This window comes from Neofelis nebulosa, chromosome X, assembly GCF_028018385.1.
Source record: "Neofelis nebulosa isolate mNeoNeb1 chromosome X, mNeoNeb1.pri, whole genome shotgun sequence".
Classification (NCBI taxonomy): domain Eukaryota; kingdom Metazoa; phylum Chordata; class Mammalia; order Carnivora; family Felidae; genus Neofelis; species Neofelis nebulosa.
Window position 1 is genome coordinate 83511140 of NC_080800.1, and position 16601 is coordinate 83527740.

The 16601-nt window shown below is 39.3% G+C and overlaps 1 protein-coding gene, 1 long non-coding RNA gene and 1 other non-coding gene across 5 annotated transcripts; 1 reads left to right on the top strand and 2 right to left on the bottom strand.

Moving 5' to 3' along the window:
- Positions 1-3268: 3268 nt before the first annotated feature.
- LOC131503347 (small Cajal body-specific RNA 2) lies at positions 3269-3533 on the bottom strand. The gene has a single exon (XR_009257436.1). It is a non-coding gene; the product is annotated as a small Cajal body-specific RNA 2 (non-coding RNA).
- A 2290-nt stretch (positions 3534-5823) lies between these two features.
- Positions 5824-8860, bottom strand: TCEAL5 (transcription elongation factor A like 5). 3 transcript variants are annotated; one of them, XM_058713306.1, is made up of 3 exons: positions 8731-8860; positions 7376-7443; positions 5824-6723 (listed from the first exon to the last, which is right to left on the bottom strand). In XM_058713306.1, the coding sequence occupies exon 3, from the start codon at positions 6694-6696 to the stop codon at positions 6076-6078; it is 621 nt and encodes a 206-aa protein (XP_058569289.1). In that variant the 5' UTR covers positions 6697-6723; positions 7376-7443; positions 8731-8860; the 3' UTR covers positions 5824-6075. The 3 variants fall into 3 exon arrangements, with proteins under 3 accessions (XP_058569289.1, XP_058569290.1, XP_058569291.1); XM_058713307.1 differs by having other exon boundaries at positions 7362-7443; XM_058713308.1 differs by lacking the exon at positions 7376-7443 and having other exon boundaries at positions 8731-8842.
- A 2728-nt stretch (positions 8861-11588) lies between these two features.
- Positions 11589-14463, top strand: LOC131502751 (uncharacterized). Its single transcript, XR_009257161.1, has 2 exons — positions 11589-14200; positions 14434-14463. It is a non-coding gene; the product is annotated as an uncharacterized LOC131502751 (long non-coding RNA).
- The last annotated feature ends 2138 nt before the right edge of the window (positions 14464-16601 follow it).

Below are 16601 nucleotides of genomic sequence, written 5' to 3' on the forward strand. Positions count from 1 at the left end.
AAGACCCATGTCATATTTGATTCTGGTTCTCATTATTGTTTTGTCTCTTCAGAATGTTTTCTTTTCTTGTCTTTGTATTTCTCATAATTTTACCTGAAAACTAGGTAAGATAGTAATTACTGAGGTAAATAGAGTTTATGACTGAAGATGAACGTGTCTTTCCTGCTAAGTTTTTAGTATGGAAGTTTAATCTAGTTAGAAGTTGGGCTTAGTTTGATGTTTTCTTCCCATTGGCTTTGAGTCTTTCCAATTGGCTTTGCAGTTTTCCTTTGCTCTTCTGAGAAAGAATGTTTCTTGCTGTCCTCCACTGCTATTTTTACTCAGTGGTTGTTAGTGTGGTGTTGAAGAGAGAGGGACAGGCATTCTCTGATGTTCTGATAAGGTCTTCATCTTAGGTAAGCACTGTGAACCTGAGTTTTAGTGATGTAACCTTTGCATGTATTCATGCCTCTCCTTCAGATACAATGCTGAACCTAGCACACATGCCTGCTCCCTCCCCTCATAGAGCTTTTTGTTTTTCCATTTCCTTTCCCCAACTGCTGTGGGGTTCTACTTGTGCCTTCAAGATATGGGTTTTGTTGTCCTTCTTCCTGCGTGATTAAGTCTTTTGTTTATCAGGGGAGTTTAGTCTGGTTGGAATTTCATCAGTGACTGCTGTCTCAGTCTCTTAGCTGGCACTTTGGAGCAAGCTTTCTCAGATTCTCCCTGATCTTCCCTAGGAACACTTGAAGTTTTTGGAATAAAACCTGAATGTAAGCCCTTTATATCTGCAGCCCTCGGGGACTTCACACACTCATGCTAGCCCTCACTCAGTCTTTAGAAATTCATTAGCATTTTCAAGCCAAATTTTCTTACTGGTCTACATGCTGTTTGGTAGTGTCTATCCCAGATAAGCAGATACTCAGGTCCTATTTCTCCCTCCACAAGTCTCTCTATAGATTTTGTGATAATTGTTTGCCCTGTGAACTCAGTTCTCTGAGAGTTTTAAGAAAAATTGTTATTTTGCCATTTATACAACTTTCTTTCCTGTTGTAGTGTGAGTGCTATTCTTTTTAGCTCTCCATTTGGGGATGAAACCAAAAATTGTCTTGTTCATTTTACAAATTAAATAACACTTGATTTAAGGTTCCTTTTGGTTCCCATAAGAAGTACAAACTCTTGCTCTAGTGGCTTGCAGTGGACAAGGAGTTGATATCTATTCTCAGGAACATTTATTTTCTTATCCCAAAAGTATTTATGGGTTGGGAAGATTGTGAGGGAGAAGCAAAGTAGCTATCTCTTATATGACTATCCTTAGCAACATAGGTCATTGTTTGTTGGCTAAAAGGAACAAGTAATAGGTTCGATAGTCTCCAATGACAGAAACTCTTCATTGTTAGTCATAAGGCTTTGTTGTTTGTTTTCTCTGTCCTTTTCACTTTTGAAGTATGAAGGAGAATTTTGTAAGGATGGAAATTAAACTCCATACCATAAAACTTTAAAGCATTGCTCCCTTTCAGAACCAGTTACAACCTGGATTTGAACAGATAATTTGAGTTTTGAAGTAGACATGTTGAACCCTTCTCTCAGAGTCTATTGAAATAGCCCCCAGAACAATAGGCATGGGGATGCAGTTAAGACAATTACTCCAGCCAACCTTGCTCCGACTCCCAGAAGGGCCTTGATTGTGCCTGGGCCTGTTTTGGTGGTTTTGTAGTGACATCAGTTCTGTATCTGCCCAGTGCAGTACTTCTAATGTTTGAGTCATCCCAGGCCCAAATGTATAAGAGATCCCAGGCAAAGGGAGCTTAAGAAGGAATGTGATCTTCCAACTCAGGAGAAAACAGGTGTTACCACCTGTCTGAATACCTACATGTACTATAAGAAGAGCCCATGACTTGGAGGCCAAGGCAATCGAGCCGTGAATTGGCATTAAATGTCTTTGAAAGGCATTAATAATGGAGGAAGCAATGCCATTGTGAGCCTTGCTCTTTAGGTCTGTCATCTGAAAAAAAACATTACCACTATTCTGACATCTTAAAGGATTGGTTGGTCAATAGGGTGAAGATAAGATTCAAATCCTTGTATTTAGGAAAGCAAACTAGTTAAGCATCATCGCCTTAGAGCCAAGTAAACCCAAGTTCCAATATTGGCCCCTCCCCTTACCAGTATGTGACTTTGCATAAGTCACTTACACTCTATGAGCCTCAGTTAAGTCACCTATATGGAAAGCATAACAAGAGCTTTCTCAGAATTGCTTGCCAGAATTGAAGAGTTAGAAATATGAAAAAAAATGGGCTGTGAACAGCAGTGATTTATATCACTTCTAGACCACGGTGTGGAAAAATGAGTGTGAGATCTCCATGTATGCTTTTCCTCTGTTGCAGTGGTATCGTGATTAGTCTGGATCTCTGGGAAACTAGAGGGAGCAGAACCTGTCCATACCCAATCCTCATGAATTTTCAAAAATAAACCTTTGTTGTGGTAAGCCACTGATGTTTTGGGGTTGGTAGCTACCCTAATGCACAAATGGTCCTCAGAGTTAAACAACAGAATCACTGAAGGCTTGTTACAATACACATTAGATGTGATAAAGCTATATTAGGAGATAGGCAATTGATATGGAGATTGTGATGAGAAGAGAAAACTACTCAATTATGGTATCAGAAAGCCAGTGGATAATGACTAAGTTAATAAGTTAGAAAATAGCTGTTACAAGTCATATATCTGATAAGAGACTTGTAGCCAAGATAAAGAAAGAACTCAAAACTTGACAATAAAAAGGCAAACAACCCAATTTTAAAATTGGTAAAGGATTTAAATAGACATTTCTCCAAAGAGGATATACAAATGAACAATACACACATGAAAATATGCTCAACATCATTAGCCATTACGAAAATGCAAATCAAGACCACAGTGGATTCCACTTTATACTAAGATGGCCAAAATAAAAAATGCAGGCAATGGCAAGTGTTAGCAAGGATGTAGAGAAGTTGGAACACTTGAACACAGGATCTGGATGGGACTGTCAAATGCCACAGTTGCTTTAGGAAACAGTTTGGCAGTTCCTCAAAAAGTTGTACATAGAATTACCACATAGCATAGCAATTCCACTCTTAGGTATATACTCAAGGAAATAAAACACATATTTAAATGCAAAAAGTTGACATTACTGTATAATATATATGAAAGTTGTTGAGAGGAAATCCTAATAGTTCTCATCACCATATATTTTTTTTCTTTTCTTTTCTTTTTCTTTATTTCCTTTTTTGAGGAGGGAGATCCCTGCACAGAGGAGGGGACTTCTCAGGAAGGAAGCTTTTCATCTCAGGTCAGCTCCTCAGGGCTAGGGTCACACCTTGATCAAATACTATCAAAGTGTGGGGGAGGGCAAGGGCTCAGGGATTGGGGTACACACTCACCTTGCATGGCCCACTCGCACACTCATACAGTCGTGCATCCACTCAAAACTCAGCCTACATGATCCTTCCATGCAACACCATTGCACCACACAGGTGGTGCCGCTCCAGGCCCCTCTCCCAACAGGTGTTTTGTTTTGTTTTGTTTTTTATCATATCTATATGAGATGATGGGTATACAACTAATTATTGTGGTAATTTACAAATATGTAAATCAATCCACATGCTGTACATCTTAAACATATAGCAATGCATGTAAATTATATTTCAATAAAATGAAAGATTTCAAGTAAAAAAAGAATGGAAAAAACTTTTGGTTCTTTCAGCAGAAATGAATAAGCAGTGTATCACATACTACACACCTGTGTTTACTTTAAAACAGACAAAAAACAAGTACATTAAATTTAGAGTACCTCTTCATAAAAGGAATCAAATCATTTAAATGAAGTTAATGCAACTTTGGACATAATCATTAGCATGCACTGAGGTTATCTACATAATAAGCTAAGACAGAACCATAATTTCTGTACTTGTAAATATTATATTTTGTTGTCTCAATGAAGTTTATTTTAAAAGGCAAAAAATCCCATGTACATGAATTTTTAGTACTGATACATGCTACTATATGGATGAAATTTAAAAACTTTATGCTACTTGAAAGGAGTCATATATTGTATGATTCCATATATATGAGATGTCTAGAATATGCAAATCTGTAGAGACAAAGTAGATCATTATTTGCCAGGAGCTGGGGGGAGAAGAGAATGGGAACACCATTATATGCTAATGTGTATAAAGTTCTTTTCAGGGTGATGAAAATATCCTGGAACTAATAGTGGTGATGGTTTCAGAACTCTGCTAATATACTAAAAACCAATAAATTGTACACTTTAAAATTAAGGGTGAATGTTGTGGTATGTGAATTACATTTCAATGCAACTGTTTATAAAAAAAGAAATTGCAGCGTAAGTATATTATTCAGAAATATGGAGTTAATACTAGAAGAAACCAAAAACGTTTATGATAGTTGCCTTTGGAGGCTGAGAATGTGGAATGGCAAGGCAGACTGAGATTTTTAATAATAAATTTTTTGCACTATTGGATTAAAAAAATTTACAGGTATCCATTTGATAAAAATGAGCTAAGAACAAAAGACACACACACAGACATTGTGAGGACAAGTCAAAAGAGATTCTGCTATATTGGATGTGCCAGGATTGTGAATTTTTGACAAGGTAGCTAGATGATTTTAATGCAGGTAGTCTGCTGGCAGCTAGCAAAATTTGAGAATACTACTATATCCAATGTTAAAATCATTTACGAATGAATTGTGATATAATCCCTGTACTGCTGTGTTCCTTTTGGAGTGTTAAGTTTCAGTTGCTAAAAAATGAAATTATGTGCTCAGGCTTACATATTCAATCAGAGACAGAACTGGAGCAAGAATTGAGGCCTTCTGACTTGATAATGTACTGGCTTTTTTAAAAAAAATTCTATCATATGTTGTGGGTACCAAAATCAGTAAGATGAATTCTTTGTTTTGTAAAGGGCAAGTCTAATGGGGTAATTATAATGTCTGAAAAGTATATTAATTAAAAATTTACAAAGCATTTTCCCACATTTCTTGTCAGTGTTAAAACTACAGTATAACATGGAAAGAGGGACCTTCTCCACAGTTTGGCAGGGAACATAGTGAGGATTCAACTCAGCAGAGACTCTGGAAATCAAAGACGTTTTGTTACCTTGAGGATTCCAACCCACCAGCAGCAGTGAGGCCCTTAGGGGAGTGCAGGACCCATGAGAAGAAGCACAGTGCACATCAAACATAGTATTACTCAAGGTAAAGTGGCACCCACCTCTTAGCTTCCAGGACTTATTCCTGAACACAAGTGAGACTTCCTTCAGCCCTCCCCCAAACAGAGTTCTGTTTCTGTTACTGCAGGTCAGAGGGTAGGAGTCAGCTCAATACAGCTCACATACTCAGTACCTCATCTGATCTTCTCCACAGCCCTGGAAGAGAAGTTTTATCCCCATTTCACAGATGACAAGACTGTTACAGAAATGGATCTGTAATAACTCTCAAGTTAATTCCTCCAGTTTTGAGTCCCAGAGGGAATGTGAATATAACACATCATTCACATCCTGCCAAAGTAATTTTAAGTGTCTCCACTGCCTTCATAAACTCACTGAACTGTTATTTTGATTGCTTTGTATGTGTTTTCCCATTTTTACATCTTTTATTATTTATTTTATGGCAAAAGTAATCTATGTTTTTTCAGGAAAAAAGCAGATAAGAGAAGATAATCTCTTCCATTGCCACTACACAGAGAAAGCCACCATTTCTCTTTTGATATACTCAGTTTTCCCTACTCATGGATGTATTATGTAACTTTTTTTTTCAAAAATGGGCTGATGCTGTATATGCGGTTCTGAAAACTGTTATTTTATTATTATTTTACAATGTACCATGAACATATTTTCCATGCACATGGGTGAAAGTTCCCTACTTAAAGACAGAGTGCTGCAGTTGGGTGAAGGCTGCTGGTAACCGAGAGTGACACCTAAAGCAAAGTATCAGCATAAGGTTAAAGCACATAGCCTGGCAAATGCCTACCAGGGAAAGCAGGGTCAGCAATATTCTCACTAGAGAAATCAGAATTGAAGGCCAAAGGCATTAAACATATGGGACATCTTCTAAGTCCTTCTGGCCCCTACCTCCACCCCTCATTCCTCTGACACCCCGTTGCCCCCTTGGGGCAAAGGGATCCTGTACATCTCTTTGCATCCAATGAAAACCACCCATTTTCTGTTTTTTCCTTAGCTCTTCCTGAGCCCTTGACACATCTCCACATTCTCTCATCATTTCCTCACTGCCCAAGTGCCTTTCCTGTAAGTCCTCCTGATAGTCCTTGGGGGAATCGTCTGTCCCCCTGTCTGTTTTTCTTTTTGCTTTCCTAGGCACATAATCTTCAGCTGGGCGCTTTTCGGCAGCCCGCGACTCACTCTCAGCCTTTGTCAGGGATTCTGGCTTGCCCTCACTGTGTGGTTTTCCCTCATTTTCAGACTTGCCCTGCTTTTCTTGCTTTTTCTCATCTTCTGCTTGTCCCTCATCATCTGGCTGTCCCTCATTCTGGAGCTTTCCCTCATGCCCTGGCTTTCCCTTCACTTCCAGCTTTTCTTCCTCATCTGATTTTCCTTCATCTTCTGTATCTACTTCATCTTCTGGCTTTCCCTCATTTTTGAGGTTTCCTTCATTTTCTGGCTTTCGTTCATTTTCTTTGTAGACCTTTTCCATGTTGAGATTCTCCCTCCTTTTCCTGTCCTAGGAGACAAAAAGGAGAACTTAGGTTGTATAATATAGTCCCTAAAAATATTTGCCTTTATGATTTAGAGTTTTCCTTACCCTACCCAAATTACAGGTGCACTCCTACCTATACATTTTTTCCCTTTCCTCCCCACTTCCACATGTTTACATGAGCCAGCCTTACAGAAACTTTCACAGGTGCTTCTCTCTACATTTAAGTGGGGTGTGCTGAGAACTGTATAAGAGCAGATTTGTCCCTAAACTTTGCTCTGGCCTTAGCAATGCCCAGGACAATTTTAAATGGGTAGTCCCAACTCACACTGACCTGCAGGAATCCTGGCCAGTTTCTTTTTTTCCTTGCCTGCAGTTGTAAGACTTCTAGAACTGCAGATATAACAGATAATGGCCAGTTCTCAGATTTCAGAGCTATTCTAATATCTTCAAGGGGCTTCACAGATGCCATGCCTCTTGTCTCTCACTTCTTTGTTCTTACCTTGGTCCTCACCAGCCATAAAGCACCATGTTCCTTCCCTTAGGGTCCTGACATAGGCCATGTATTCTGAGACTGCAGTAGGGTGGCTTGGAGGAAGGTTGTCCTCCCCAACCTCTGCTCAAGCTTAAGTCACTGCTACTCCCAGGGGTCCTGGGACAGTTACCTTCTCCCACTGACCTGCACTGATACTGCAGGTCTTTCCTTTTCTTGTTTGGGTTGGTGCCTACAACTACCGACCTGAAGACCTATAAAGAGACAAGAGACAGATGGTAAATGAGAAGTGAATGACTGGCAACTGAGACGCTGTTTCTTTTCACACTATAGTTGTCAACACTTTCCCAACTCGTGCCACCCCCCCCCATCCTTTTCCTTGCTTCCTGGATCCCCCTTTACAGCCCCTCCCTAATACCTCCATTTTCTACCACTGGACAATGGCAGAGAACAATTATTTCCAAAGAGTTACTATGTTTCTGAATCTTCCTCCCAAATTTATATCTGATTTGTTCTTGCACTAAAATGACTGAGGTTCAGGACAGTGATGTTCAGAAGGCAGATCCTGCTGGGCTCAGGTATCTGCCTTCCCAACCCCCACTCCAGGGTGCCCACATAGCACAAAGTCCATCACGTTTCTGAAAATGATGAAGATAGAGTCAGGAGGCAGGACTGAAACGTCCAGAGCATTCCTGACACCCCCTGCCTCTCTACATACGAAGAATACCACGTTTTCCTACAATGCAAGAGACAAATTATTTCCAAATTCAGTAGATTTGGCTCATCTTATCTCCTGTTAGTGTTCTTTAGTTTAGAAGCCACTCCTCCCCAACAGGGAGCTGCAGACTGAACCTCTGTCTCCCTTCTTTGCAGCACCTCCTCCCTCCTCCCCCGCTACCTGCAGGCCATCATTTTCGGCTACAAAATGGACGGAAGTTGGAGAAGAGATGCAAAGAACACAGGCCCTCCCCACCTTTGGCTCACAGGCTGTGCCATCCTCCAGCTGCCCGGCAGAGATCAGGCTATTTCCTCCTCATCGTCATCCCCCTCCCCCGGCCCTCTCCGCCAGACGTCTCTGGATAACCTGCCTCCTAGGAGATCCCAGTTGGTACCCAGTCTCAACCCCTTGTCCCTCTCCACCTCCTCCCGCCAAGCCCTGGATTTCTTGTACCAAATATATTCCCATTGGGAAAAGAAGGGATAGAGAGAATCCAGTCCTGGACCCGCTCGGGTCTTTGCCCTCTGCCATCCCCCACCCCAGGGGTCTGCAGGTGCCTGTGGATTTGTAGCCCTTCCAGAGAGATGCCTCCGTCTCCTCACATTTCTTTCTGCCATAAGCCCACATTTATCCGGGGAAATAACAGCTGGTACCCAGACCTCTCCCTGAACACTCATACAATTTCCTGCGCCAGAATGAATGGTGGTGGGAGGGGGTGGCATCTGGAAAGCAGACAGGATCCTTTGTAGCCTCTATCAGTTACCATCCCTACCCCAGTGCACCACCCCCCGCCCCCCTCAACTTCTCCTCTGGTTGTACCGACCTGCGGGGCTATAGGGCAGCTGCCCTCTGTCCCTCAGTCTGAAATCTTTCTCCACGGAAATAGGGAGCTGGTACCTGGAGGAGAGGGACTTCTGCACACGTAGGCCTCTGATCACGTGAAGGAAACGTCACCAGTGGGCTCGGGTCCCTAGTTCCCCTCCCATCAGCAGAAAGTGCGTCAGGAGCCAGCCCACTTCTTCCCTTCACTAGCCCCCTTCCGCCTCGCTCTGCTTAAGTCCCCTCCTCTCACCGTTTGAGCCCCTGTCACTCATTTTGGTCTTTGCTATTCCCAAAGATCAAATGTGGCCCCTTCTCTCTGTGGTATGTGTTTGTTCTGTTTTATCAGGGAAAAGCTACATTTTCTCCTAGGGCAACTGGCCACTGGTACATTTCTGAGGATTGTTTTTTTCTTTCTCTCCTTTGATCTCAGAGCACCTACCCCGTCCGGTCAATCTACTCAACTTAACCAGTGATTTTCGTTTCTCCTCTCCTCCAGATCTTCACATAACAGGTACATGATGGATTGCCAGGTAGGGAAACAGATAGTTGAAGTGGGGATTTTATTTTCTTCTAAATATTTTTTTTCAGTTTTATTTAATTTGCTCCCCTCAGCATGGGTTATTCTTATAAGCAAAAATTAAATAAAGCTATTTTCACTTGGGGCAAAGAATGTGTTTAGGATGGAAAAAAACCCAACAAGTTTCCAAAATTAAGTTCACTGCATTAATTTTTACTGTATGGAAAATGGCTTGAACTGGCTATACACAAAATATTTTTTTGTAATTTTCATAAATAAGTAGTTCTTCCATGTTCTACTAAAAATACATGTATTTATTGTGCCTAAACAATCACTGAGTGTTAAGTAGACTTGCTAAAATCTGATGGCAGACACAATATCAATCTTGAACATTTGGTCCATGGCTATTTTCATTCAGAAGTTTAGCTGTTGTGGAAAGGCGGCTGAGGATCTGAGGGATGCAGATATGGTCTGATTTTCCCTGCCCTTCCAAGAAGCGGGGAATATGCAGTTTCCAGATCCCCTTCTCACCTTCCAGAGCCTCTCATCCTTTGCATTCAGGCACCTGACTATTGATTACTCCAAAACGAACATGGAGAGATGACCATGGTAGTGACCTGAGTAAATGTCTTTGGATCCTTCCCACCCTCTTCCAAATTCTCACAGAAGTAAGTCAACCCCAGCAGAGATGGGAATGCTGTCCTAACAACTGAAAACCAAGACACATCCCTTCCAGCCCCCTGCAGTGGAAGGTTTCTATAAAACCCAGAGAAATGATTGCTCTAGGGAGAGCCTCCATACCTGCCTGTTCTCTGCCCTTATTCAGAGTGTCCAAGTGGAAGTTTCTTTGACCCTGTCTGCTGCCTACTGCTTGACTTAGGAGGTAATGCCTGATGGGTTTCTAAATTGCAGTATCTTCACCAGAGCACCTAGGAAGCACCAAAGCACCTTGCATGCTGCAAGGTTTCTGCTTCCCAGTTCATACCCATCCTGTGCCCTCTGAGCCAGGTTTGGTTCAGTGTCTAAGGAAGTCTGACATGGTGACTGTACTGATTTACGTAGACCATGCATTCTCAACTGATGAAGTCTTGGACCACCTAAAATTGTATGCAAGGTTGCATATGCTTAGAAGGTACTAGAGTATGTGCACTTATGAAAAGATCTGTACCTAGGAACCAGAGAAACCCTGATACATGAGCAGATTGACATCATGGAAAAGCAGGAGCTACAGGTAGAGAAAAGATATAGAGGAGATGGAGAAGAAGCTACTTGGGAGTGAGAAAAGGAAGAGACAAATAGAAGCTGACCTATGTTGGGAATGCAAATTGGTGCAGCCACTCTGGAAAACAGTGTGGAGGTTCCTCAAAAAATTAAAAATAGACCTACCCTATGAGCCAGCAATAGCACTGCTAGGAATTTACCCAAGGGATACAGGAGTACTGATACATAGGGGCACTTGTACCCCAATGTTTATAGCAGCACTCTCAACAATAGCCAAATTATGGAAAGAGCCTAAATGTCCATCAACTGATGAATGGATAAAGAAATTGTGGTTTATATACCCAATGGAATACTACGTGGCAATGAGAAAAAATGAAATATAGCCTTTTGTAGCAACGTGGATGGAACTGGAGAGTGTGATGCTAAGTGAAATAAGCCATACAGAGAAAGACAGATACCATATGGTTTCACTCTTATGTGGATCCTGAGAAACGTAACAGAAACCCATGGGGGAGGGGAAGGGAAAAAAAAAAAAAAAGAGGTTAGAGTGGGAGAGAGCCAAAGCATAAGAGACTGTTAAAAACTGAGAACAAACTGAGGGTTGATGGGGGGTGGGAGGGAGGGGAGGGTGGGTGATGGGTATTGAGGAGGGCACCTTTTGGGATGAGCACTGGGTGTTGTATGGAAACCAATTTGACAATAAATTTTATATATTGAAAAAATAAATAAATAAATAAATAAATAAGAAAAGGAAGGAAAAAAAAACATCCTAGAAGCTGACCTATGTTAAAGTGAGAGCACTTTCTCCTTGGATTCCAGCATTCTTAACTAGAGAACCGTCTTAATCCTCTGGAATTATATTCAAAATGATGTGCATGTGTGTGTGGTTGGGAGCGATATGTACATTGTTACCAGGTGTGTATATTTGCCTAGGATAGGATCCACTAGTATCATAAGATGTTCAGACGGGTATGCAATATAAAAACAAGTGAAGGCCAACTGCCCTAGAGAATATACTTTTATAAATATCTTTTTTTCAAATAGGACTCTTTTTAGGAGAAATTAACATGACATAAAAATTAGTTAAAGTGTATAACTCAGTGACATATAGTACATTCACAATGTTGTGAAACCATCTCCTCTATTCCATTCCAAAATAATTTGCATTAACTCTGAAGGAGACCCCAAACCCATTAAGCAGTCACTACCAATTTTTCCCTTTTACTGGTTCCTAGCAATGACTAATCTGCTTTGTCTCCATGGAATTATCCAATTTAGATATTTCATATAAATGGAATCATGCAATATGTGACCTTTCATGTTTGGCTTCTTTCACTTAGCATAATATATTCAAGGTCCATTCACATTGTAGTATGTATAGTATTTCATTCCTTTTTATGGCTGAATAATATTTAATTGTATGCCCATATTGTATTCTGTTTAGCCATTCAATATTGATGGATATTTGGGTTATTTCCATGTTTCTACCATTATAAGCGCTGCCTTAAACACTTCTGTATAAGTGTTTGTGTGGGTGTATGTTTTTATTTCTCTTGGGTAATATTTAAGAATGGAATTGCTGGGTCATGTGGTAATTCCATGTAAAACTTTTTCAGGAACTGCCAAACTATTCCACAGTGGCTGCAACATTTTGCACTCCTACCACCAATATATTAGGGTTCCAATTGCTCTCCATTCTCAAAGACAACTGTTAATTTTCACATTTTTTATTTTTGCATTTTCCTAATGACTAATAATATTAAGCATCTTTTCTTGTATTTATCAGATATTTATCGATCTTCTTTGGAGAAATATCTATTCAAGACCCTTTTCCATTTTTTAAATTGGCTTGCTTGTCATTTTCTTATTGAATTATAACAGTTCTTCATATATTCTGGATACAAAACCCTTTTCAGATATATGATTTGCAAATATTTTCTTCCATTCTGTGGATTGCTTTTTTACTTTCTTGAAAGTGTCTTCTTATCCACAGAAGTTTTTAATTTTTATGAAGTCCAATTTATATGTTTTCTTTTTGTTGTTCTTCTTTTTGATGTCATATCTAAAACTTCATTGCCAAATTCAAGGACATGAAGATTTATACCTTTGTTTTCTTTCAAGAGTTTTAAAGTTTATCTCATATATTTAGCTCTTTGATACATTTTGAGTTAATTTTTGTATATTGTGTGAGTTTATTTTTGTAAATGACTTTATACAATTTAAAGGTTCTTTTGATTGCAGAACACAACACACTGTCACAAAAATAGATAGAAGGCAGAACCCTTTGTTACTTATAGCTCCAAAAGAGAGAAAGTTAGTTGCCAAGCAGAGCTACAGGCATTACACCTGGATAACAGCTAGTTGGATCTCTCAAGGGCAGTTTATGTATTACAAATTAGGTGGGGCTAGCTACATTTTTCTGGATCTTTGAAGATTGGCTAATTTGAATAATTTCTCAGGCTCCAGGGCATAGGGGCTGTTCTTAGTTGTCTGGAACCTGGCCCATGGGCAAATAGGGCTGGTGCATAGTGTCCCAGAGTGTGAATGCATGATCTGGGAAGTGGTAGAAGTGTATACTTTATCACCTGTTCATGAAGGGCAACTAACCAGCCTCTAGCCAGGGCCTCACAATTGACTCGACAGCATTTTTACAAAAAAAAAAATAAAAAAATAAAATAAAAATAAAAAAGATGATGTAGTTGATGACTAGATGTCTTGACATCCATCTTGAACTCCATTGTTGGGATATTTGAGTGGCTCAAATAGTAAAAAAGATTTACAAAGAGCAGGACATAAGTTGCCCTAAACAACATAAAAGACCTTTTATTATGAGAATAAAAAGGAAGAAAACAAGTAGAAGAATAAGAAGTTCTTATAGGCCAGACATAACCAAGGGAGATGAGGGGTGGTCTAGGAGGTAGTTGCCTCATGAGGCAAGCAATAATCTCCATTAATTTTTAAAATGGCATTAATAGTCGTAACTTCTACAAGATTTCCCCTTTAGATATGGAAGTGTAGAAGTATACAGTATACCTTTTGGCAGAGAGAAAAACATATACCAGGGTCATGAACTAAATAAATAATGAACTGAAGAAATGTAATAGAATCCCCAATATCAAAGAAAGAAAAACAATAAATATATTGCGTTCAATTTGTCAGTATTTTTGGAAAGACAGCATATAGGCATTGTTGAAACGATGGTCTCAGTGTCTGGGGTGAAGTCTTCCCCTGTTTAGAGAGCAAAGTCATCTCCAATGTAAGATCTTTGACTGGGACCATGTTATTTGAAGAAACATCATTTCCAGTGGCAAGCTTCTGGATTGGGGTGATGTCATCTAGGATGTGGGACTGTGGTATTATTTCCAAGTAGATACCTACTCGGGTTGATGCGAGTCATGTTTTCATGGTTCTGGTATTATAAGGAGGCTGGGATGTGTGTGGACTCTAAAGGCAATGTTGGGCCTGGAAGACTGACTTGCAAATTTCTTTTTTAATTATGATAAGTTATCATAATACAAAATTTTCCTTCTTAACCATTTTTTAGTACACATATCAGTGGCATTAAGTATACTCGCATTGTTGTGCAACCATCACCACCATCCATCTCCAGAAATTTCTTTGTCTCCCCAAACTGAAATTTTGTACCCATTAAACTAACTCCCCTTGCCCCACTCTCTTTATGCCCTGGCAAGCACCATTCTGCTTTCTGTCCCTAAGTGTTTGACTACTTTAGGTATTTTGAATTTTTTTTTTCAACGTTTTTTATTTATTTTTTTTTTGGGACAGAGAGAGACAGAGCATGAACGGGGGAGGGGCAGAGAGAGAGGGAGACACAGAATCGGAAACAGGCTCCAGGCTCCGAGCCATCAGCCCAGAGCCTGACGCGGGGCTCGAACTCACGAACCGCGAGATCGTGACCTGGCTGAAGTCGGACACTTAACCGACTGCGCCACCCAGGCGCCCCAGGTATTTTGAATAAATGAAATCACGAATCTTTTTCTGTCTGGCTTATTTCACTTAGCATAATGTCTTCAAGTTTTATCCATATTGTAGCATGTGTCACAATTTCATTCCTTTTTAAGACTGAATAATGTTCCATTTTATGTATATACTACATTTTGTTTATCTATTTATCTGTCAATGGACACTTAGGTTGTTTCCAACTTTTTCTCCCAGTTTATCGAGAGATAATTCACACACATTAGTGTATAAGTTTAAGATAGCATGATGCTTTGATTTACATATATTGTGAAATGATTACCACAGTAAGCTTAGTTAACATTCATCATCTCATACAGATACAATAAAAAAAAAGAAAAGAATTTCTCCTTGTGATGAGAACACCTAGGATCTACTCTCTTAATAACTTTGCTATAAATCATACAGCAGTGTTAACTATAGTCATCACACTTTACATTACATCCCCATGACTTATTTATTTTATAAATGGAAATTTTTACCTTTTGACCACTTTTCTACAATTTTCCCTCCCCTCACCCCCACTGCTGGTAACCACAAATCTGATCTCTTTTCCTATGAATTTGGTGGATTTAATGTATGTTATCAATGTTTTATAGCTTTCAATGTGCAGGTCTTGAATATCTTTGCCAAATTTGTCCCTAAGTATTTCATATTTCTGATGCTATTGTAAATGATATTGTTTTAAATTTTAATCTGGCTTTTCATTGTTGTACAGGACTGAATATTTTCCCCCAAAATTCATGTCTACCCAGCACTTCAAAATGTGATCTTATTTGTAAATAAGGTCTTTGTGGATGTAATTAATTAAGAATTGAGATGAGGGGTGCCTGGCTGGCTCAGTTGGTAGAGCATGGAACTCTTGATCTCAGGGTTGTGAGTTTGAGTCCCATGTTGGGCATAGAGATTACTTAAAAATAGAATATTAAAAAAAAGAGTTGAGAAAGATCATAGTGGCTTAGGGTGGGCCCTAAATCCAATGGATGTATCCTTAGAAGAAACAAAGAACACATAGACATACAGAAGAGAAGCAAAAATTAGAGTTAAAATTGCCACAAGTCAAGGACTGTCTGAGGCCACTAGAAGCTGGAACAAGTAAGGAGGGATTCCTTTCTAGAGAATTTCAGAGAGAACATAGCACTGCTTACACCTTGATTTGGACTTCTGGCCTACAAAACTATAAGAGAACACATTTCTGGGTGTTTTTTTTTTTTTTTTAAGCCACCAAGCTTATGGTAATTTGTTATACCAGTCTCAGAAAATTAGAAAAATAACTAAATTTGTATTTCAATCTTATATCCTGCAACCTTTCTGAACTTATTTATTAGCTCTAGTAGCTTTTTGTATATTACATAGAATTGCTACATAGATAATAGTTTTCTAGGAGTATTTTCTATTTCTTCCTTTGCAATCTGTATGACTTTTATTTCTTTCTCTTATTGTACTGACTAAAACTTCTAGTATAATTTTAAATATAATTTATGAAAGTGTTTATTTTGCTTTGTTTTTCATCTTAGGTGGGAAACATTTAGTCTTTACATACACATCATTATGTATATTTTTTGTAGATGTAGTTTATCAGGTTGAGGAAGGTCTCTTCTATATGTGGTTGCTGACTATTTTAATCAGTAATAATTCTTTCAATTTTAGCAAATGTTTTTTCATCACCCATTAAGATTATCGTATGTTTTTTTTTTTTTATGTTAACGTAGTGAATTACAATGATTTTCTAATTTAACACTATCTTGAATCTTTGGGATAAACCTTACTTAGTAATGGTGTATTATGTTTTGTATATATAACTGAATTTTAAAAAGGACAGGCGCCTGGATGGCTCAGACAGCTGAGTGCCTGGCTCAGGTCATGATCCGAGGGTCATGGGTTCGAGCCCCATGTCAGGCTCTGCACTGAGTGTGGAGCCTACTTAAGATTCTCTCTCTCTTGAGGAGAGCACCTTTTGGGATGAGCACTGGGTGTTGTATGGAAACCAGTTTGACAATAAATTTCATATTAAAAAAAACATAAAAACAACCAAAAACAAAATATTCTCTCTCTCCCCTGCTCATGCTCTCTCTCTCTCTCTCTCAAAAAAAAAAAAAAATGAACGTACATGTTCATGAGGGAGATTAGTTTATGGTTATCTTTCCTTGTAACAT

Coding starts and splice junctions, on each gene's coding strand:
- TCEAL5 (XM_058713306.1), bottom strand. CDS start 6,696: ATGGAAAAGGTCTACAAAGAAAATGAACGAAAGCCAGAAAATGAAGGA.